This window comes from Anolis sagrei, chromosome 5 (assembly GCF_037176765.1).
Source record: "Anolis sagrei isolate rAnoSag1 chromosome 5, rAnoSag1.mat, whole genome shotgun sequence".
NCBI classification, from domain to species: domain Eukaryota; kingdom Metazoa; phylum Chordata; class Lepidosauria; order Squamata; family Dactyloidae; genus Anolis; species Anolis sagrei.
Genome location: NC_090025.1, coordinates 193,252,635 through 193,275,369, shown reverse-complemented (window position 1 = coordinate 193,275,369; position 22,735 = coordinate 193,252,635). Strand labels below are relative to the sequence as shown.

The window sequence follows — 22,735 nt, the reverse complement described above, 5'->3', positions numbered from 1 at the left end:
TGACCTAATCTGGAGGAATCCTGTCCCAGGGTCTGGAAACCATGAATCTCTATAAGGAGTTGCTTAGGAAGCTGTATATGTTTAGCTTGAAGTTTAAGATGGGCTGTGATACCTATATTTAAACATTTGAAGGTATGTTATATGGAAGATGGAACCAGCTTGTCTTCTGTTGCTCCACAGCAGTGGATTTAAATGCAGGAAACGAGATTCCACCTAAACATTAGGAAGAACTTCTTGGTGGTCAGAACTGTTTGACTGTGAAATATGCTGCCTTGGAGTCCGGTGGAGTCTCCTTCTCTAGAGGTTTTTAAGCAGATACTGGATGGCCATCAATCAGGAGTACTTGGGTTGTGTCTTCCTGCCTGGCCGAAGCGGGTTAGACTGGATGGCCCTTGGGGTCTATTCCAGCTCTAGGATTCTATGGCTCTGGGGACCCATACATGTTCCCACACCAATCAGAGCTTCTTTTCTTGTTGAGAAGCATTGGACAGCCTTCATTCTATTCACTTCCCTACTGAGCACCATTTGGCAAAAACAGATCTTCAGGAAATCAGCAGGAATAACGCACTCTGATATTAAACATGGTTCTGAAGCAGCAGAAGACAAGGGAAGCCAAGTCAGCTACCAGCAGCTTAGGAATGCTTCAGGAAGGCATGAGTAGCATGTGAGGACAGCAGGCTAAGTTTGAGAGCCTGGCAGTAAGAGGGACTGAAGCTGGTTCAGCAATCATAAATGATCTGAAGGACATAAACAATAGCTAAAGATTTCAAATAGAGATACATCAAGAACTAATACTCGTGGTCTTTCCAATGCTGGTCAGAACCACTTCCCTGTTGATTAAAGTTCTTAGATGGGTCCTTCCAAAGCAGGCCTTGTGTCCTTGTGATGTGTCCTTCCAAAGCAGGCCTCTCTATCTGAGAGAGCGTTCAGGTGAGCTATTTCCGTCTCTACTGCTTTTTGTGGCTGTTCTGATGTTGAGCGGTCATGCCCAACTAGCTGCTCTTTGGCTGTGGCTGCTGACCCCCTACTCTTTCAGGATAGCAAAGCCAGGGAAGATGGATTTCAGGTCTGATGAGGAGTCCGGGATGTGGAAGATGGCAAGAAGAGGATTTAGTGGTGTCAAGTAATCCATGGGTTGCCTTTAAGGAAGTGCAGGTTATTGCTCTGAGCAAAAATGCCAGAGGCAGGCCCAGAAGCCTTCTGCAGGGAAGTACATTTGCTCTGCCACTAAATTATGGCCTTTTCCTTCAAGAAAGGTCCTAAATTAATGGTGTACATATGAAACGGGCCATCCGCTCCTATCATGAATGTAGGCAATGGCCTTCCTATATGATGTAAATGCCAAAAAGGAAGATTATATACTATAATGGGCTGATTTTTTTTTATGGTGAATGTGTTCATCACAGAAGGGTACAGTTATTAAAGTTTTGAAGTTGTGCTGTCACCAGGTCAGAAAATGAGAGCACTCACTGCTCTCCTCCACATGCAGCTGTCTTCTTGAATTCTTCTTGTTGTTGTTCATTCGTTCAGTCATTTCCGACTCTTCGGGACGTCATGGACCAGTCCACGCCAGAGCTCCCTGTCAGCCGTCACCACCCCCAGCTCCTTCAAGGTCAATCCAGTCACTTCAAGGATACCATCCATCCATCTTGCCCTTGGTCGGCCCCTCTTTCTTTTTTCCTTCTATTTTCCCCAGCATCATTGTCTTTTCTAAGCTTTCCTTAGAGAAGTGGCCAAAGTACTTCATCTTGGCCTCTATTGTTCTTCCCTCCAATGAGCAGTCAGGCTTTATTTCTTGAAGTATGGACTGGTTGGATCTTCTCGCTGTCCAAGGTACTCTCAGAACTTTACTCCAGCACCACAGTTCAAAAGCATCTATCTTCCTTCGCTCAGCCTTCCTTATGGTGCCGCTCTCACATCCATAGGTGACTACAGGGAATACCATTGCTTTTACTATGCTGATCTTCATTGCCAATGTGATGTCACTACTCTTCACTATTTTATCGATACTGGACATTGCTCTCCTCCCAAGAAGGAAGCGTCTTCTGATTTCCTGGCCACAGTCTGCATCTGCAGTAATCTTTGTACCTAGAAATACAAAGTCTGTCACGGCCTCCACATTTTCTCCCTCTATTTCCCAGTTGTCAATCATTCTTGTTGCCATAATCTTGGTTTTTTTTAATGTTTAATTCTTAATTTACATAATTTCTACATTTTAGTCTTTAGGACTGCATCTCCTCAAATGTCATGCACATGTGTTAAGTAGTTCCTTGGGCTTTGGCTGCAGCAAACTTGTAGCCTTCCTCTACTCCAGAGCTGTAGCTCCCCACAATAAGAATTCTGCACTTCCAACGAAGCTTTCAGTACAGTCTTCCCTCACTTATTGCGGGTGTTACATTCTAGGACCACCCGCGAAAAGTGAAAATCCGCGAAGTAGGGATGCTATATATGTATATCGAGTTCTGAGGGTGAGGCAGAAGTGAGGAAAGATTGAAAGGCACCACTCATCTTTTTTTTTTTTGCTAGCTATATCTGCTTTTCTTTGCAATCTCTCTTGATTGACTGCCTCTCTCCCAAGGGGTGGCACCCCTTCCACACTCCATCGTTGCAAAGAGGCAGGATTAGAACACCAGTCTGGGCAATGGCAACCATTTATAAACTGGGAGGCAAAATCCCGTGAAACAGCGAGTCTGCGAAAAGCAAACCACGATTTACTGAGGGAATACTGTATCCAGGCCTGTAGCGAGGGGGTGGTTTTAGGGGTTCAACCCCCCCCCCCGAAATGTTTCATATTTTTTTAAAAAACCTGGTTTACTCATGAATTTTAACTGGTTAACCAAATCCCCATGCTAAGTCTATGAGATGCGAAAAATTAAGAGTCCCTCCAGAACTGCAAGCACTATCTCAAGCAAATATTGGCAATTTATTCACACTGTCATTACTTGCAGCAATAGCCGATGTAGTGAAGCAACCAAGTTGTGTGTGTGTGTGTTGAGCTGTGAGCTGCAGGCTATTGAAGGTTTTCGACCCTCCCCGAAATTTTCAACCCCCCCCCCCGAAATTTTCAACCCCCCCCCTCCCCCCCGGCCGAAATTGTCAACCCTCCCCGAATTTTTTTTCTGGCTACGGCCCTGACTGTATCTACTTTGCAGCAACTCTTGAGGCATCCAGAGGGCTAGGCAATGTGACCAAGAGAATGTGCACACAGCAAATATGAGAGTTGGAAGCATGAACTATTTCCAATATTTCACTCCCTACAATAGTAGAAACTTGACGGCTGAAAGAAAATTATATGATTGGTATGAATCCTGATCTGGTGGGGGCAATGGCAACCTTAGGTCTCATCTTGAGAAGAAGGTGGGATATAAATTCAACCAATCAACCAACTAATCAAGGCCTGATTTTGCTCCCTGCACACCTGAGCTAGCTACAGCCATGTCCCAGTCTGGTTTTTCTTTTACGAAAACTGCAGTGATTTAGCTCTTTTGGCCAGAGCACATTCTTCTATTTTTTTTTTCCTTCTGCCCTCAGTAAAGGCTCACTTTCTTGAGGGCACCTTAGAAAAAGGTTGATGCCAGGGTTATTAGCAATCGCTGCCCTTCAAAACCTCTGCATCAAATATTGAAGAGGCGGGAATGAGGAAACCAGTCTCCAACCGGGGCTGCTGCACAGAGTTGATGGCTTTTCGGCCCAGAGTTTGCAGCTGCTGCTCTCCTGGAGATTGATGTTCTGTCTTGGGATCAACATTTTAGCCAGAGGTTATGATTACGCTAATTGCTCCGTGCCCCACTTTCTCTCCCTCCTGCCGACCTTCCAACTGTGTGTGGGGAGAGAGATATCACATAAAGTTGCAACTTTTCATTGGCGGTGTAATCCGAATGCTATCTGTAGAAAGCATGGCTACAGATTGCAGGGCTATTGGTTCATGAACTATGGAGTGTTGCATAGTAGGGGGAGAAATGATACCTCATTTTGCTCAGCGACTACCTCCAGATCATGTGGAGACTCCTAAAACAGTTCTTTAAGGCTTCTTTCAGTCTTGGAGGAAATGTTTGGCCTTATGCTATGACTGGGAAGTTACCAACTGGGAACTCTTTCAAGACATTGTTTGCTTTCTTTATCAAGATTCTATTCACCCCTCCCAACCCTCCAAAAGAACTAATAATCAATGTGATGAACAAATAGCACAAAAATCCCACAATAACAGAGCCCTGTTCACTTTTTGATGAAAATCATTTCTCTAATTTGTAGCCTTTATGACACAGATATGCAGATGATACCACTTTGATAGCCAAAAGCGAGGAAGAGCCGAGAAGCCTTCTAATCAAGGTGAAAAAAGAAAGTGCAAAAGCTGGGTTGTAGTTAAACATAAAAAAACCAAGATTATGGCAAGCAGACTGATTGATAACTGGCAAATAGAGGGGGAAAACGTGGAGGCAGTGACAGACTTTGTGTTTCTAGGTCCAAAGATTACTGCAGACGCAGATTGCAGCCAGGAAATCAGAAGATGTTTCCTCTTTGGGAGGAGATCAAGGACCAATCTCGATAAAATAGTGAAGAGTAGAGACATCACACTGGCAACAAAGATCCGCATAGTCAAACCAATGGTAACCTACAGATGTGAGAGCTGGACCATAAGGAAGGCTGAGCGAAGGAAGATAGATGTTTTTGAACTGTGGTGTTGGAAGTAAATTCTGAGAGTGCCTTGGACTGCGAGAAGATCCAACCAGTCCATCCTCCAGGAAATAAAGGTCAACTGCTCATTGGAGGGAAGGAGATTAGAGCAAAGGTGAAGTACTTTGGCCACATCATGAGAAGACAGGAAAGCTTAGAGAAGACAATGATGCTGGGGAAAACAGAAGGAAAAAGGAAGAGGGGCCGACCAAGGGCAAGATGGATGGATGGCATCCTAGAAGTGACTGGCTTGACCTTGAAGGAGCTGGGGGTGGTCACTGCCGACAGGGAGATCTGGCGTGGGCTGGTCCATGAGGTCACGAAGAGTCAGAAGCAACTAAACGAATTTTACCACCAAAACCCCCCCAAAAAACTGGGAAAGCTTATTGACTCGAGTATCAGCTGAGAGTGGGAAATAGAGCTACTGGTAAATTTCAAAATAAAAATAGATACCAATAAAATTACATTAATTGAGGCATCATCAGGTTAAATGTTTTTGATTATTTACATAAAGCTGCAATTTAAGATAAGACTGTCTAACTCTCTAACTCCGATTAAACCATTATTCTAACCTTCTTCAAAGTTAAGTGTGCTTATGTATCCTTCCACATCATGAGAAGACAGGAAAGCTTGGAGAAGACAATGATGCTGGGGAAAATGAGGTAATTCTCTTCCTGGCAGCCTTTCTACTGTCTTGCTTTTACAAGTACTGACAACTACTTGCTTTTACAACTACTGAAATGAAAAGTACAATGGCATGGACAATCCCAGCATTAGAGTTGAATGATATAGCTTTACATGTAATGGTCTTTTCTAGTTCCCTCAGCTGCCTTTCCAAGTCCAAGTCTTCTTCTGATTTCCTGACTCCAGTCTCTATTCCGATCAATGACTGAGCCAAGGTAGGGACAATCCTGAGCTATTTTAAAGTCATTAACACCTGTTTAAAGTTATGTAATCCACCTGTAGTCATTAAGAGTAGCAGTCAGATCATTTAATAACAAAATTATTTTGCAACTCATTTTAGAGTGCTGAGAATAATGTATATACTTTTTCTTTTCACCACTAAAGGGGGAAGAAGCTTTTTCTGACTTTAGTGTCAGAAAGGTTCTTGGGAGGGCCACACACCAGTAATAAGCAGAATAAAAGACAAGATGGAGTATATATTTAATATACAGCCTTTACTGAGAGTAACACAGCCTTCCAAGAGGCATTTCAACTTTCAACTCTATACAATTGCTGGGAAATCATCAAATTAAGGGAGAAGAGAAGGCTGAGAGGAGATATGATAGCCATGTATAAATATGTGAGAGGAAGCCACAGGGAAGAAGGAGCAAGCTTGTTTTCTGCTTCCCTGGAGACTAGGGCGCAATGGAACAATGGCTTCAAACGACAAGAAAGGCGATTCCATCTGAACATGAGGAAGAACTTCCTGACTGTGGGAGCCATTCAGCAGTGGAACTCTCTGCCCCGGAGCGTGGTGGAGGCTCCTTCTTTGGAAGCTTTTAAACAGAGGCTGGATGGCCATCTCTCAGGGGTGCTTTGAATGCAATATTCCTGCTTCTTGGCAGAATGGGGTTGGACTGGATGGCCCATGAGGTCTCTTCCAACTCTTTGATTCTATGATTCTATGAGGCAAAGTCCAGAGGGACAAATTGGGAATTCAAGAGGGCTAGATCAAAGGCTGGAGCCTGATATTCCCCAGCATTCCTGTAATCCTCCAACATGGCAGGTAAATAGCATCATTAATATATGGGGTGATGGTAGCGGAGGCTGAGGGAGGCATTAAGAATTGTTTCATGAGTTCATGCTATGCAGAGCCCATAATCTCTGATCTGAAGCTCTGTCGTCAACGTTTCTCAGGTGAAACGTCAAGCTCGAACTATTCTAAGCAGTGCAAGGGGCAGAGGACGTGTTAGGATGCTTCACACATCACACACAAAACAACAGCACACAATTGCATTCCATGCTATTGGGCATGTTTAGCCTGAAGAAGAGAAGGCTGAGAGGGGATATGATAGCCATGTATAAATATGTGAAAGGAAGTAATAGGGAGGAGGGAGCAAGCTTGTTTTCTGCTTCCTTGGAGACTAGGACGCGGAACAATGGCTTCAAACTACAAGAGAGGAGATTCCATCTGAAGATGAGGAAGAACTTCCTGACTGTGAGAGCCGTTCAGCAGTGGAACTCTCTGCCCCGGAGTGTGGTGGAGGCTCCTTCTTTGGAGGCTTTTAAGCAGAGGCTGGATGGCCATTTGTCAGGGGTGATTTGAATGCAATATTCCTGCTTCTTGGCAGGGGGTTGGACTGGATGGCCCATGAGGTCTCTTCCAACTCTTTGATTCTATGATTCTATGAGGGACAAATTGGGAATTCAAGAGGGCTAGATCAAAGGCTGGAGCCTGATATTCCCCAGCATTCCTGTAATCCTCCAACATGGCAGGTAAATAGCATCATTAATATATAGAGTGATGGTAGCGGAGGCTGAGGGAGGCATTAAGAATTGTTTCATGAGTTCATGCTATGCAGAGCCCATAATCTCTGATCTGAAGCTCTGTTTTGCAATCATTATGCGTCAACGTTTCTCAGGTGAAACGTCAAGCTCGAACTATTCTAAGCACTGCAAGGGGCAGAGGACGTGTTAGGATGCTTCACACATCATACACAAAACAACAGCATGCAATTGCATTCCATGCTATTGTTTGAGAGGAATACTGAAGAAGATGGTAAAGGGGTCTCTGAAACATCTTGGGAACCATGCTACCTCGGATGCTTTAGACCTGGGTGGAAATTGTGATGCTTGCAGGTTGTAGGATGGGAATCAAGTTTGGTCTCAGGAATCCTGGTGACCAAACCAAGCCCCACAGCACCCTCATCCATCTCTTTTCAACTACAAAATCTTTTGAGTTTTTTTTAAAAGGATACCATAGATTTTTTACAAACATGCTCTTCTGAAAAATCAATGGCTCTTGATACCTTCCTGCTGCCAATTCAGACTCCTGCAAGGTGATCGGTGCTCATTAATGCCGGGGCAATCAGCATAATCAGGGCCTGATTGCACAAAGATCAGAATTGGTTCCTTGGATTCAGCAGCATCCTGAACTACTTTCCCCCCTTCTCAGTGACAGAGGATGGAATTTGTATAGAAATAAAGCTGAGCTTCAAGAGTCCCACCATTTGGACCTCTAAACAGATCTTTGTTCCCGAGGAGAACTTTCTTGGAGGTATTAGGCATGGGCAATCCATGGTTGTAAATGGTTCTAAAGTACTTACAAAACTAAAGTTCTGGTGGTAACAACTAGGGGGTTCTGGCGCTTTGCTTCTATACAGTGTTCATAACAAAACTTTCAAAATTTCATTATAAATGGCAGTTTCCTAATAGGTTCTGTCATAAAATTGCCAATAATGAAATAATATTAAAATTTTGAAAGTTTTGTTAGAGTTCTGAAATTTTCACCACCAGAACTTTACCAATACTGTAGAAGCAAAGCACTAGCACCCCCTAGTTTTCACCACCAGGACTTTAGTTTTGTAAGTACTTTAGAACCATTTACAACCATGAATTGCCTATGCCTAGTGGATATAGGTACCCCTCTAAGTAGGTGCCAGTTTTGCCTATGTCTTGAATGTCTGTTATTCTCTTGGGTTGGAAGGGGTCTTGCCTCATTCTCCGACTCAGTAGTAAGGCCACCCTAGACTCTAAGAGAGAGAGAGAGAGATGAAGCTTACTAGGTTTTTTCCAAGAGGGACAGTGGCACACACAAGCAGGCATGCATCTCTCTTGCTTCCCATTGTGCCATCTCAACAAGGTGCTTGTGATCCCTTTCTTCTTCAACTTTCTACTCTATCTGGGAGACATCTGTCAGGACTCTTCCAAACTTTGGGAAAAGATGTCCATTTGGGCTTCTCTGATAATGGGTTCAACTTTGGCTTATCCTCCTCTTGTGTATTGAAGCACAAGTTCTTATCATGGACGTGTTCACAACAGCTTTTATCTTTCCTCACAGAAACGAATCTTACAATGGCCGTGCTTCCCAAACAACTAAGCACTGTGCGACCTGTTCAGCCAATTATTATAGGAATTTTACAAGCACAATACAGTCCAGATTGATTCATTTAGGAATGTCTTTCTTTATGTTTCAAGTAATACCTGCAGTTCTGAAATTCTTCAAGAGGTGTTCCTCCTGGGAGAAGGGAGTTGGACTGGAAGGCCCTTGTGGTCTCTTCCAATTCTCACCATCATCATAGGAAATCAATCCTGGCCAAGTCTGATTGTCTTACAAGGGCAGATCCTTCTGCTGGGTCTGTAGAGACCCATTCTAAATCCACATGGTCTTTCACAGTGAGGACATTGATTTCAGATGGAAAATGGTTCCAACAAGGGTTGGCGTGACATTCCTTCCTCTTGGCACAGTTCTCCTTCAAACGTGGCATAAACACTGAGAACTGGGAAACTCTGGCCCTCATGCATTTACTCTAATTGTAGGCCGGAGCTTCCCAGTTCTCAGTGTTTAGTCCACATTTTTAAAGGTTAGTTTTAAGCCCATCTTGAAATCTGTTTTGCATTCCACTGACATTCTGTTTTCAGTTCTTGAGCAGAGAGTAAAGTAGCTGCTTTGGGAGAAGGTGATTGGGCATTTGGACAATGCGGCATTCGGTCCAGTGAAGAGGATGGCGGAGGGTCATAGAATCCATGTTGGTGATCTTTGCTTCTTCTTCCAAAAGGTTGAATTTGTCGGCCCGTCTTCTTCCCAAGATATTTGCAGGATTTTTTTGAAGACAATGCTAGGGAGTCTTTTCAGAAGTTGAGACTGACATTTGTAGACAGTATATGCTTTGCAGGCATACAACAGAGATGGGAGGTCAATAGCTTTATAAACGAGCATCTTGGTATCCCCACAAATGTCCAATTATTCTAGATAGTTAGCTCCAAATTCAAAATTCAGAACTGATTATTTATTTAATATCAAAAGCATTGGATAAATTAGTATAACATTGATAAAAATAGAAGGAGCGTAGGTGGCTAAATATCTTTTGACCAAAAATGGGCAACAGCAATGGCACTGTCTGTAGCCTCCAACAATTCTTCCTCTGTACATGAGGCAGGACATAGTGGACAAGCATACAGATGCGGAGTTGTCTGTTCTTCTCCACAGTCACACAAGGTGTGGAATTCTTTTAGGTAGTGCCATTTTGCCAGGTTGTCTTTTGATCTGCCCACTCCACTTCTGAGTCTGTTCAGGGACTTCAGAATTGATGAGAAATATTATTGATAACTCCCATGATCCCCATAATTCCAGCCATGTGATGAGACTTAGTAACCTACGGTACCTTTCTCCAAAGTGGTGCCTTCCAGACATGTCCCAATATGAGTTCAGCCATGTGATGAGACTTGGTAACCTACGGCACCTTTCTCCAAAGTGGCGCCCCTCCAGACATGTCACAATATCTTCTCCATTATCCTCAGCCAAGCTGGGGGTGATGGGAGTTGGAATTCCCACGTATCTGGAGGGCATCACGTTGGGGAAAGACTGTTTGATCGAAGACAAAAATGCCTGGGCCGTATCTGGCTGGTTTGGGAAAATACAAAAATCCAATTCTGAAGAAGCGCAGATAAGGGGAGCGCTCTGGAAGGGCCATCAGCTTAGCAAACACTAAATAATGAACAAGGCACAGACTGCCTCGGGTGTGATAAAGCACTCCATTAGCCGGGCTGGTTTTAAATGAGTGATAATTGTGGCAGGGACGCAGAAAAAAGGTTATTGAATTTTTATCTGCAGGAAGCGGTGACTTTTGACAGACTGCACCTAAAGTCCCTCTTTTCAGTTTGTATACCGTTACAACCAGTCTTTGACTTTTCAATTCTTAACCTGAAATCCTGAAGACATCTTAGGAGAGAATGCTTCTGGAACATGGCCATACAGCCCGGAAAACTCACAACAACCCAGCGATTCCGGCTGTGAAAGCTTTAGACAACATATTAAACCTGGAAAGCATTTTGGTCAGTGGAGGTGACGCTCCTTCGCCACCGCCTCCTCCAGGCCATGCATCAGAACCTCTTCTTTTTCGTATTATGTTTATCCCAGACTATATTGGGCCCATTTCAAATGAGACACAAGTCTCCGGTCTGCTTATAGGACCCTGATGCCTCTTTTCCTAAGATGAGGCTTGCAAGATAAATCTATCGCATAATCATGTAATGAGAGCAAGCTTATGTGCTTAATAAAACTGCTAGCAGAAAATTCAATAGAAAAACAAAAGGCTCTCCTATTACACAAGCTGTTTCTGGTGGGTTTCAAAATAGCTCATCTCCTACATTATAAGCCATGAGAGGGTGCTAGATTTCTTTCCTACTTCTATTTCTAGTCCATAACGGTTCCACTCCATTGCCTTTGCCTATTGCCGTTGTCATGCATGCTGGCAATATGAATAGCTCCCAATTTCTGTATCTCGAGTTCTCCGGTATTACAACCCTTCTTTTCCTCCAGTCTTTGCCTCTATTATGCTTCTTTTATATCCTTTCCACATTGCCTTCCAAATAATCTTCCATCATCCCTCTCCGGTCCTACCTGATGCACTTCTGGGTCAGTGACCGCATTTTCTGCTTTCCATTCAATGCCGATGCACTCGGGGCCCTCAACAAAGGCCAAATTGCAAAAAAAGTTATGATGAGTTCAATGCCCCCACATACAAGATAATAAATACATTAATTACATATAAATGATACATTAAATTAGTTTAAAATTAAAACCATTTAAAATAATACCGGCTGTCTAGCCTTATCTAGAATCGAATTTTGCAAACAACAACACAACCAGAAGCCTGTCCGTAGTTCATTATCATCATTGTCATTATCGGCGTGCTACCCGAAAGCCTGGTCCCACAACCACATTTTCAATTTTTTCCTGAAGGAGAGGAAGAATGTAGTTGACTTGATTTCGCTGGGGAGCGAGTTCCACAGGTGGGGGGCCACCACCAAGAAAGCCCTGTCCCTCATCCCCACCAAGTGTGTTTGGGCCAGAGGCGGAGTCGAGAGCACGGCCTCTCCAGAAGATCTTAAACTCCTAAACTCCGAGGTGGGATATAGAGGGAGATATATTCGGACAGGTAAGCTGGACCGGAACCGTATAGGGTTTCTATTTATGATATAAGTTTCTATAGGTTACGTGCTAATTTACAATTCAGAACTGAGAACGGTCTTGATTTTACAGGTGCTGAAGCGATGGTGTGAGGTTTGAGAATGGACCCAGTGGAATACAGAACAATCCTCAAGTTCCTTTACTTGAAAGGCCGCACACCAAAGGAGACATTCGATGAGATGAAACAGGTTTGTGGTGATGATTCCCCATCATATGATGTAGTCAAGAATTGGCATTGTCAGTTCAAATGTGGTCGGAGTTTGTTGGAAACAGCTCCAATTCCAGGGTGATCCCACTCTGCTGTTGATGAACATTAGCAGAGTGGGGTCACCCTGGAATTGGCACTGATGAACACACCATCCAGCAAGTAGAGATCACCATTTTGGAAAATTGCAGTGTAACCATTTGCCACCTAGCCCAAAATGTCAAGATTAGTGTGGGGTCCATGGAAAAAATCATCCAAGACCATCTTCACATGCATAAGGTATCTGCTCACTGGGTCCCCTGGCTGCTCACACCTTTCCAGAAGCAGGAACGAGTCAAATGCTCTCAGGCTCTATTGACAGTGATGTGCCAAGGAAACCAGGAAGACTTTTTCAACAGACTGATCATACAGGGTGAAGGCTGGTTCCATCACTCTGATCCTGAGACTAATGTCCAGTCGATGCAATGGAGGCATCAGGACTCACCGCCTCCAAAGAAGGCACGTGACCAACTCTCAGCAGACAAGGTCATGCTCACAGTATTTTGGGACCAGCATGGAGCAGTTTCCCAGCAAAGGGTACCATGATTATTGGGCCATACTATATTTTACTGTTGTGGAAGTTGCAGGAAGCCATCAAAACCAAGAGACAATGTGGCTTGCTCACCAAAGGTGCCTGCCTTTTGCAAGACAATATACCAGTTCACAACTCACATGTTGCCCAAATCGAAGCATGCTCCTGTGGCTTTATAATTCTCCTGCACCAACCTTATTCACCCGACCTCGCACCATCGGACTTCCACCTCTTTCCAACAATGACGTTATTTTTGAAGGGCAAGCATTGTTCAGGTGATGAGACTCTGATTTCCAAAGTCACAACATGGCTTTTGGAGCAACCTGATGACTTCTACGAGCGAGGAGTTTACAGTTGCTTAAAAAGATGGGAGAAGTGTGTGTCCCGAAGTGGCACCGATGGAGAGAAGGACTCAGAACTGGGCCAAGTTTCATTGCTCTCCGTCCACAGGAAGTGGGTCAGGGGAAATCTTTCATGAATGGCCCTCATAGTTAAAAACAAAACTTTAGGCAATCCACTGATTTTAAGTTAAGGGTTTTTTTAAATCTTTAAGTTATGTTTTAATGTGTTTTAACTGTTGTAATTGAATGTTTCTGAATTGAATTGTTTATTTAATGCTTTTTAAAACTTCTATAATGGGAGCCCCCGGTGGCGCAGTGGGTTAAAGCACTGAGCTGCTAAACTTGTTGAGCGAAAGGTCGCAGGTTCGAATCCGGGGAGTGGTGTAAGCTTCCGCTGTCAGCCCCAGCTTCTGCCAACCTAGCAGTTCGAAAACATGCAAATGTGGGTAGATCAATAGGTACCGCTCCGGCGGGAAGGTAACGGTGCTCCATGCAGTCATGCTGGCCATATGACCTTGGAGGTGTCTATGGACAACGCTGGCTCTTCAGCTTAGAAATGGAGATGAGCACCACACCTCAGAGTTGGACACGACTGGACTTAATGTCAGGGGACAACCTTTACCTTTACCTTAAAACTTCTATTCCAAATACAGTTTAGTGGACTTTGTTGGTGATCAGCTTTCTTGGCCGGTTATAAAAGAAATACAGGGAATGCTTGGTGTCCTTGCAGCTAGGAAAGTTTTGGGAACATGTTTTACATGCCAGTTAGTATCATGCTTCCCTATATGTGAGAAAGTTTAGGAATAGCGTTTCATGTATGATAGTAGCATCTAGTCACCCTTGGATGCCTGTAAACAAGTATGGCATCAATTGTCCTCAATGTCCAATTAACAGGCTTCAGAAAGTCAGGCTGTTCTATGAAGGCCATCTGGTTGCCTGACCCTCCTTATTGCCGGAAATGCCTGTCTGCTCTGTAAGTTTTCTCAAATAATGATGTTTCTCCTCCTAAGCAGACCTGGTCCTGACCTTTCATTTCCTTGGTATCTCCTCCCTCCAGAAGCCTGTTGCTGGGAGCAATAAATGGACACAAATACAGTACCAAACCCTGGCACGCTAGAAAAAATATAATTGCTGGTTGCCTACATCAGATAGTTTATGAAGCACAACTTTTAAAGGATATCCCTGAGAAACCGAATTGAACTAATGGTCAAAGTGATTGGGTCCTACGTGCCTCTCTCTGCTGCCAAAGGAGATGTGCTTCAAGGCTGAAAGACAACCATTCTCTATCTATTGTTCCTAGACTTTAAAAATCACTTTTTTAGTTGCTCATGAAGCGGTATTGGAAAGACAGTCAGCTGATATTAATGTGTATACCTAGCTCATGTTCATATCCAATGAACTCATTCCTCATTTCTAAATCCTCCTCTCCTTCCCCATAAACATATTTTCAAAAACTAAAAGGTCACAAGACAGCATGGATGGAAAGGAGAGATGTTTACACTAAGGAGAAGAAGGAGTGAATTGGTGTCAATGGTGAAGAGAAGAGAAAGAAGGAGAGAGGAAACAGATAAAAATACAGGAACAGGAGGAAAAGAATGAAGGTAATATCAGCTTAGCTCACTATCCTTGCAGAGGAAGAGAATAGATGAAACTGAATGGGAAGAAGTTTAGAATATGTGCAAAGGTGGGGCCACCACCAAAAGACAGCTTAGCTCTAGAAATGTCAAAAAATCACTGCACCGGAGAATGATACCCAATAGTGTGACCTCAAGGAAGAAATTGGCATTCAGTGGAAGACTTCCTCTCTGAATGCGGGTTCCATTTTGCTTTCATGTCTATTAATCCCTGAAACACATGTCCTTCATGACTGCTTTCCAAACCTACTGCATAGTGTACTCATCACAACTTCTTATGGCAGTGAATTCAATATGTGCAATAAAGTGCTGAAACGTGGCACTTTCCATACATGTTGGACTTCAAGTACCATCAATTACAGGCACCATGGCCATGTGGCTCTGGGATGATCGGATTTGCAGTTTAATCACATCAGGAAGCACCATGCTTGGGGGAGAGGATGACACAGACAGTTATTTGACCCAGTGGGGTTATTCTCACATTCCTTATTTCCCTGAAGATCACTTACTCTGTGCCAATGGAAGGTTGGAGAACGCTGCTTTCATCCGTCCAGAGAGCCACTCCAAGCTTTCATGCATATTGGCTAAGGCCTTCAGGTCGCTGACATCACGGAGGATCTCTTGCTGGGGGATCAGCTTATCTCCCAGGTTCCCAATGAGCACTTCGGACTCCTTGCCAAAGGCAGTCCTGAAAGACAGGAAAATGTAAGTGCACGGTACTTATTTTCACATGTGGTGGTCGTGTCCAAAAGCAAGACTATATTGGAGAAAAATCTATAAAATAACACAAAAAATGCTAAGTGTGAAATTACTATTCAGACCAGAGGTATTTTTGCTAGGAATATTAGATGCAAAAACTGAAAGAAACACAGACAAACTTCTCTTCTTGTTGAACACGGCTGCAAGAATGTGTTATGCGAAACTCTGGAAGAAAGAGGAAATCCCAGAAACAAAGGACTGGATCGAAAAAGTATTAGACATTAAAAATATGGATAGATTAACGTATTTGATAACTAAAAGTAACGGAACCCCAATAAAAGAAACTGATTGGACAAAAGTGACAAATTATATTGACACATAAATAACAACACAGAAGAATAAGTAGAAGAAAACATGGTAAAGAAATTAAGGACAGAAGAAGGAAAAGGTAAATCCACTCGGAAGATATGAAGGAGGTCAACGAGACATTTTTCATCTGTCTCCAACTTTTATCTGTTTTTAACTCTATTTTCTTACTTGCTTTTCTTTCTCTCCTTCCTTTTCTTCTCTTATTTACTTTCCTCTTTCTCTCTTCCTCTCTTTGCACTCCTATCCCTTTCTCACCCCTCTCATTCTCCTTTTCTCTGATTTCTTTGATTCACATTTTCTACTCTTTTTTAGCACGCTTTGTATTACAAAGAAAATTTTCAATATATATATATATATATATATATATATATATATATATATATATATAAAATAAAATGTAAGTGCACGGCCCATACAAATAATGTCAAACCAAGTTAATAAAGAGACCACCCTGGGAAGACATGTTTTGGAGGGATGAGGAAAGGGCAGCTTTCATGCCAGGTGCAGTGAATCTTCTCTGGGTTTCCTTTCAGGCTTAAAATCTCCTCCCCAAGGTACTAAATCCTATCCCCAAAGGTGTTTAGCACCTTGGAGAGCTCACTGAAAGTCTGGAATAAAACCTACTATGTGTTGCACTCTAGCTAGAGTTCACCTTGTCCTTAGCACCAGCCAGGAATCCAAAAGCAGTGGTAAAATAGTTTATTGAAGAGAGTACATATAAAAAGGGAAAATCACCCAAAGGAATAAGAAAGGCAAAATCCAACAGGTAATCAGAAATGGTAGTCAATACATAAAAACCCTTCCAAACTGGCAAGGAGTAAAACATTTCAAAGGCAATGATCCAAATGATCCAAATTGTACAGAAAAACAAGAATCAAAACATGAGCACAATCCAAGGAAACAAGAATCAAAACATGAACACAAATCCAGGAATTTCTTAAAACATGAATCAAAACTCCCAGGAACTTGAACTGGAAACAGGACTTGATATCCTTACTATTAAACAGTGTTGCCTGATCTGAAATCTCAACAAGATGCTCTCTAATTTAAGGACTGCAAAACATGAAAGCATTTCTTTGACTTTGAAGTTTTGGCTTTGTGAAACTTTGTGCTTCTTTCTCACAGATTCTTTTGGATTTCCTGTGCCTGATTTTATTCCCTTCAGATTCAGACTGATATCCCTTTCTAACCCAGCTGTTTCCTTGGATGAGCTATTGTCGCAACTCAGGGTAGTTTTCACCTTGCTCAAGACACCAACACACACCAAGGCTGTGATTTTATAGTTTATTGAGAAAAAGCAAAAATCAAAACAGAGAAATAAAGCTGCAGAAGTTCCAAAGGCAAAACAGAGTCTTAAAAGCAAAAGCAAGGTTTCCAGGATCCACAGGCAAATAACATGAAGCATAATCCCTTAGCAATGATCAAACAAGAGTCCATGACAAACAGGTAAAATCAGGAACAGAAACCCAGTCTTCAATAAGCCAGAAATGGTCCACAAAAGCCAAGGCTATTCCACAGCAGTTAATGGGGAAGAAGTAACATTGAACTGACAACAAATGCCTGTCAGCTACACCATTAAATAACCCTCCCAAACATGAAAGCATTGCGTTGACCTTTGGCTTCCCTCTTGCTAGCAAGACGTGTGCTTCGGCGGACTCTTAATTGCAAACGGTCCTGTCTGCTCATTAATTCACTATCTTCAAACTCTTTATCTCGGCCCAGCTGGGCCGATTCACTCTGGAAACTGAAAGAAGTCTCTAGCTGCACTTGTGAGATTTCACTGTCTCTATCTAAAGATACATTTCTTTCCTCAGGAAACAGGCTTTCTGTTTCTTCTTCAGAAGGCATACTACCAGCCCCGTCTGGAGCATGTACAGAAATCTGCAACCCATCAGTCATCTCGTCATCCTGCCTAAAATCATGCTCAGGCTCAGAAAACCCAGGCCCAAAAGGGCCACACAGTTCAGTATCAGACTCAGACCCAGACTGAGCCACAACAGCTATCTTGGTCTGCCTGGTCTTTATCAGAGGTTGCTAAGCTAGTTGTGGGCGAAAGGTCCTCTCCCTGTCTGCTGGACTCCAAAACAGTTCCACTTTCTGACTCCGTCTCACATACACAATCATTTCCCTCATTGAAAGAACCCTCCACCACTTTCCCAGGCTCTGAAACACCAATTCCCTCATCTTCATCTGTCTGAACCACAACCATATGTGTCACCACCTACTGCTTTGAAGTGCTTCTATTGGAGCAGGGTGTCATCTTTGCTCAGTTGAAGCCCAAAACTATTGTATTCCAGTTATACTCTGGAAAAGTTATCTTTTTTGGACATCAGCTCCCAGAATCCCATAATCACTATGTTACCTGAGACATTCTGACAGGTGTCATTCTCTCCCCCTCCAGTTTTTCAAGTTTTATAACAGTCTGCCTGATACTCTGGACTCTTAAAACAAGGGTAATTTGAGTGAATACTTGAACATATTAAGTTGGCTCCAGACTAAGTAAACCATAATTGAAGTCCCATCAAAATCCATGGCAAGTTTGTCATGACTAGCTTGTTCTGATCATTTCTGTGGGACCAAAGTATGAAATTCAACTTAGACCAGATCCAACCTATTTTATTATGTTTTTATCCTGCTTTTTAGCTGAAAGATGCCTTGAGCAGTTCACTGTCAGGCATTTAAAATAATAACCAAGCAATAGTAGTTGATGAGAGTAAATGGCACCGCAATCAAGCAATCCATACTCCTTTCTAATGCCGGTGAAGTACTTTGACTAGCTCCAACACCATGCCAGGCTGGCTCCTGATGACATGAAAGGAATGAGAATTCCTTAACATAATTTTCTTAATGGATTCCAGTAAGTTGCACTAACAAGGCTCTCATTTATCGCCAGGGATTTCTAAAACAACTTAGGAGCTCATGAAGAGGCTTTTCCAGCTGTCTCAGGGGTGGGCAACGGGACGGAGAATGCTCACAAAATTGATCATGAGGTCAACGGTCAAGACTGAGTCATCCACTAAAGTAACACGCATTATTAAGTAACTGGCTATACCCAAAGGGGATGTTGAAATATTCCACTCTACTTCCTGGTAAGAAGCAACCTCAGGGAAATTCAGTCATTACATTCAAAGGATTTGAGGGCAATGTGCAGACAGACACAGACACAACGGATGAATTGTCTCAACCCAAAAGCCACAGCCCCAGTGTGTAAAACCAGGACAAAGCTATCAATAGCAGTTTCTCTTGGACATCCCTCATTCATAGGACTGCCATACATACTATGGCACTTAACAACAATATGTATAAACACATAGCTCGGCGTGTCATTGAACATTGAGAAAACCAAAGTGCTCTTCCAGCAGTCACCAGGCAATCCCTCTCCAATGCCAGAAATACAACTTAATGGTGTAACATTAGAAAATGTTGACCATTTCTGTTCCCTTGGCAGCCACCTCTCCACCAAAGTCAACATCGACACCCAAATACAACACCGCCTGAGCTCTGCGAGTGCTGCATTTTCCCGAATAAAGCAGAGAGTGTTTGAGGACCGGGACATCCGTAGGGATACCAAGGTACTTGTCTATAAAGCTATTGTCCTCCCAACCCTGCTCTATGCCTGCGAAACGTGGACTGTCTACAGACGTCACATGCAACTCCTGGAACGATTCCATCAGCGCTGCCTCTGGAAAATCCTGCAAATCTCTTGGGAAGACAAGCGGACAAATGTCAGCGTGCTGGAAGAAGCAAAGACCACCAGCATTGAAGCGATGGTCCTCTGCCATCAACTCTGCTGGGCCGGCCACGTTGTCCGGATGCCTGACCACCGTCTCCCAAAGCAGTTGCTCTACTCCGAACTTAAGAATGGAAAACGGAACATTGGTGGTCAGGAAAAGAGATTGAAAGATGGGCTCAAAGCCAACCTTAAAATCTCTGGCATAGACACTGAGAACTGGGAAGCCCTGGCCCTTGAGGTCAGCTGTGACCAGCAGTGCTGCAGAATTCGAGGAGGCACGAGTGGAGGGTGAAAGAGAGAAACGTGCCAAGAGGAAGGCACGTCAAGCCAACCCCGACCGGGACCGCCTTCCATCTGGAAACCAATGCCTTCACTATGGGAGAAAATGCGGGTCAAGAATAGGGCTCCACAGCCACCTACGAATCCACAAGGAAACCCATCATGGAAGACCATCTTACTCGTCCAACAAAGGATCGCCTAGGTAAGTAAGTAAGTAAGTAAGTAAGTAAACACATAGAGAATTGGGAAGGCAGCCAGCTCTTTGGTCATTCCATTGAGTAGACTTTTTAAAATGGGTTAGGAGTAACTCACCTGACGAAGTCTTCTTCTTCCTCCCTCTTTGGTCTCAGTTGTTTGGGCTGGGCCATGCTGATCCAGTTTGGAAGAGACTTCAAGAGCCGGGTGATATCATCATCTTTGGCCCAAGAGGCACTGATAACCAGCTTTTCATCAAATTGAACAATGCTCCTACAGACAATCAGATATGGCTATATTAGTGACATTATTGCCCCTATATCGCTTTGGGGTCCCTCATAGTTTGGGAAGCAATACATAAATTATGCTCACACATACATAGAAATTGTGACATTATAATGAAAAAATCTGAATGTACAAATATTGGCAGCCTAATCATTTAATCTTCTGAGTCAGATTGAAAACTGGAATAGAAAGAATTTCCAAAAACATTCAAAAACTGAGTTCTGAAATGAAGTATCCTGGTTAAATGAGAATCCTGATGGTTCAGGACTAATTTGGTATTAAAAAAACACAGGGGATAATGCAGAAAATATTACTTTTGGATTAGAAAATAAGTTCCTTGTGCAGAAAACAAAATTGTCTGAGTAGATAATAACACCTATATGCAGAAAATGCTGCTTTCTCTACAGGAGCTGTATTTTCATGCACAGAAATGTTTTCTAATGATCCCATAGCACTTTTTTTAATGATCCCATAGCACTTTGTCCTCCAAAGCACTATACATTTTTTAGATCTGCTCGTATGCCCTCCCACAAACGCCACTATCACCTTTCGTCCATGTCCCAGCATTATTTCCATTTTAACTTTACATTTGGCCTTCCCACTGTTTTTAATTGCATGTTGTCTTATTGATAATATTGTATATTTTATTGTCTATGTTTTTATTTTAATTGCTTGTACTGTTGTTGTTTTGCTTGTATTGTTGTATTCGGGCTCGGCCTCATGTAAGCCGCACCGAGTCCCTTGAGGAGATTGTAGCGGGGTACAAATAAAGTATTATTATTATTATTATTATTATTATTATTATTATTATTTTCTGAACAGAAAGTGTTTTCCTCCAGAATTTTTTTTTTCTATACAGACAATGTTATTTTCTAAGCAAACCCCTCATATGCCCCTTTTTGGGGCATGGAATAAGTTCAGAACTATGTGCAGTTTTTGAAAATGGCAAAGTTTTGATTAGTTTCTCACAAGTGGGAAAAGGTAAAAAAAAAAAGTTGTGTGGAAGAGCCACATTTATGGAGATTTACACCCCACTGAGGAACCCCTGGTGGCGCAGCAGGTTAAACCATTGAGCTGATGAACTTGCTGACCAAAAGGTTGGCGGTTCAAAGCTGGGGAGTGGGGATGATCTCCTGCTGTTACGCCCAGCTTCTGCCAACCTAGCCTTTTGAAAACATGCATATGTGAGTAGATCAATAGGTATCGTTCTAGCGGGAAGGCAATGGTGCTCCATGCAGTCATACCAGCCACATAACCTTGGAGGTGTCTACCGGCTCTTCGGCTTAGAAATGGAGATGAAAGCCACCCCCCAGAGTCAGACACGACTAGACTTAATGCCAAGGTGAAACCTTTACCTTTACACCCTACTGACTTACGGCAAATGGGAATTCAGATTTCAGAAGCTCAAGTATCCTATACCTGAGGGAACAGCAGAAGGTGGACTATCGTCTCTGGAGAGTTTCTCCTGATTTCCCATTTGTTTAACAATGGCAACAACTCAATGACCCCTTTTGCTCAATGAGAATGTCAAATTGTATGAAGTTTTAGAAGTCAGGAACCTGGAGTTGAAGAACTGTGAGATGCATTCAGTCATTGCAGGCACAACCAATCTCTCTCTTTAATGCACTGGAATTTAGTTGTGGAAACCCACTGTTCCTAGTATATACAGAGCTTGAAGTCTTCCCAGTCTTGCTATACACTGTGCAATTGGGTTAATTATACACAATTGTGTAATGTGTATAACTAAGAATCAATTATGTTGATGAAGAATTCTTTGTGACTCAAAGTCTTGCAAAGTCTTCTAATAAACAGATTGGGTTCGGTAAGAAGGCCGCCAACCTATTTTGCAGTACCTTACTTTCGCCCACCAAAAGCAAAATGACACAGTCTGATGTTCACAACTGCTGCAGGTCCCCAGAGCTGAAATCTCCATTTCAGCCTTCGCTACTCTCTGGAACAATGTGCTTTCCCATTTCTTAAATTATCAAGCCCTGAGCTACACCAGAAACCAAAGCAACATTGAAAAAGAGATAAAAGCAAAACCTGCCTTGAACAACAAATAACCCTGCAGCTTGTTCTGTCGAAAATCCCGTGTTTCCTCCTCATATTTGTGATAAAACAGGTTGAGGGGGGGAAACCCCTAAGTGTTTTCAGATGGAAGAGATGAATTTGGTCATTCCTTCCATTTCCTTGCCAATGAACACCCATTTGCCAGACTACATTAACCAGTATGCTTTGACTACTCGAGTCTGAAATGACAACAGCAATGAGGCTGCAACTTCTCTGGGGCATTTATTTCACAGTCAAACAAATATAACTATTTTCTACTCAATTTTGCATTCCAGAGATGGGCTAGTTTTATCCTACGTGCCTCCCAGACATGAAGCTTTTGTAAAACTCCCTCCACCCTTTTTAGGATTTTCTAAAAATTCAAGGACAGTAACAATCCAGTGTGCAAAGAAAAAGGGACGCTGAGAAAATCACAATGCCATGAGATCGAAAGGCAACAAGCCAGGTATCTATCACACTGTGTCTTTCACCTAAAACTCCATCACCGTTCAAAGTTGTTGAGATGGCTTGCCAGTGTTTTGTTTTTGTTGTTTTTGTTGTGTCCC

At 42.8% G+C, this 22,735-nt stretch overlaps 1 protein-coding gene across 1 annotated transcript in view; it reads right to left on the bottom strand.

Moving 5' to 3' along the window:
* EXOC4 (exocyst complex component 4) overlaps nucleotides 1–22,735 on the bottom strand; it is a 579,446-nt gene that overhangs the window by 65,738 nt on the left and 490,973 nt on the right. Inside the window, exons 13-14 of the mRNA XM_060776413.2 lie at nucleotides 19,953–20,108; nucleotides 15,070–15,248 (exon numbers count right to left, since the gene is read on the bottom strand). Of these exons, the coding sequence (XP_060632396.2) occupies nucleotides 15,070–15,248; nucleotides 19,953–20,108 (335 nt within the window). The remainder of the gene's footprint in view (nucleotides 1–15,069; nucleotides 15,249–19,952; nucleotides 20,109–22,735) is intronic.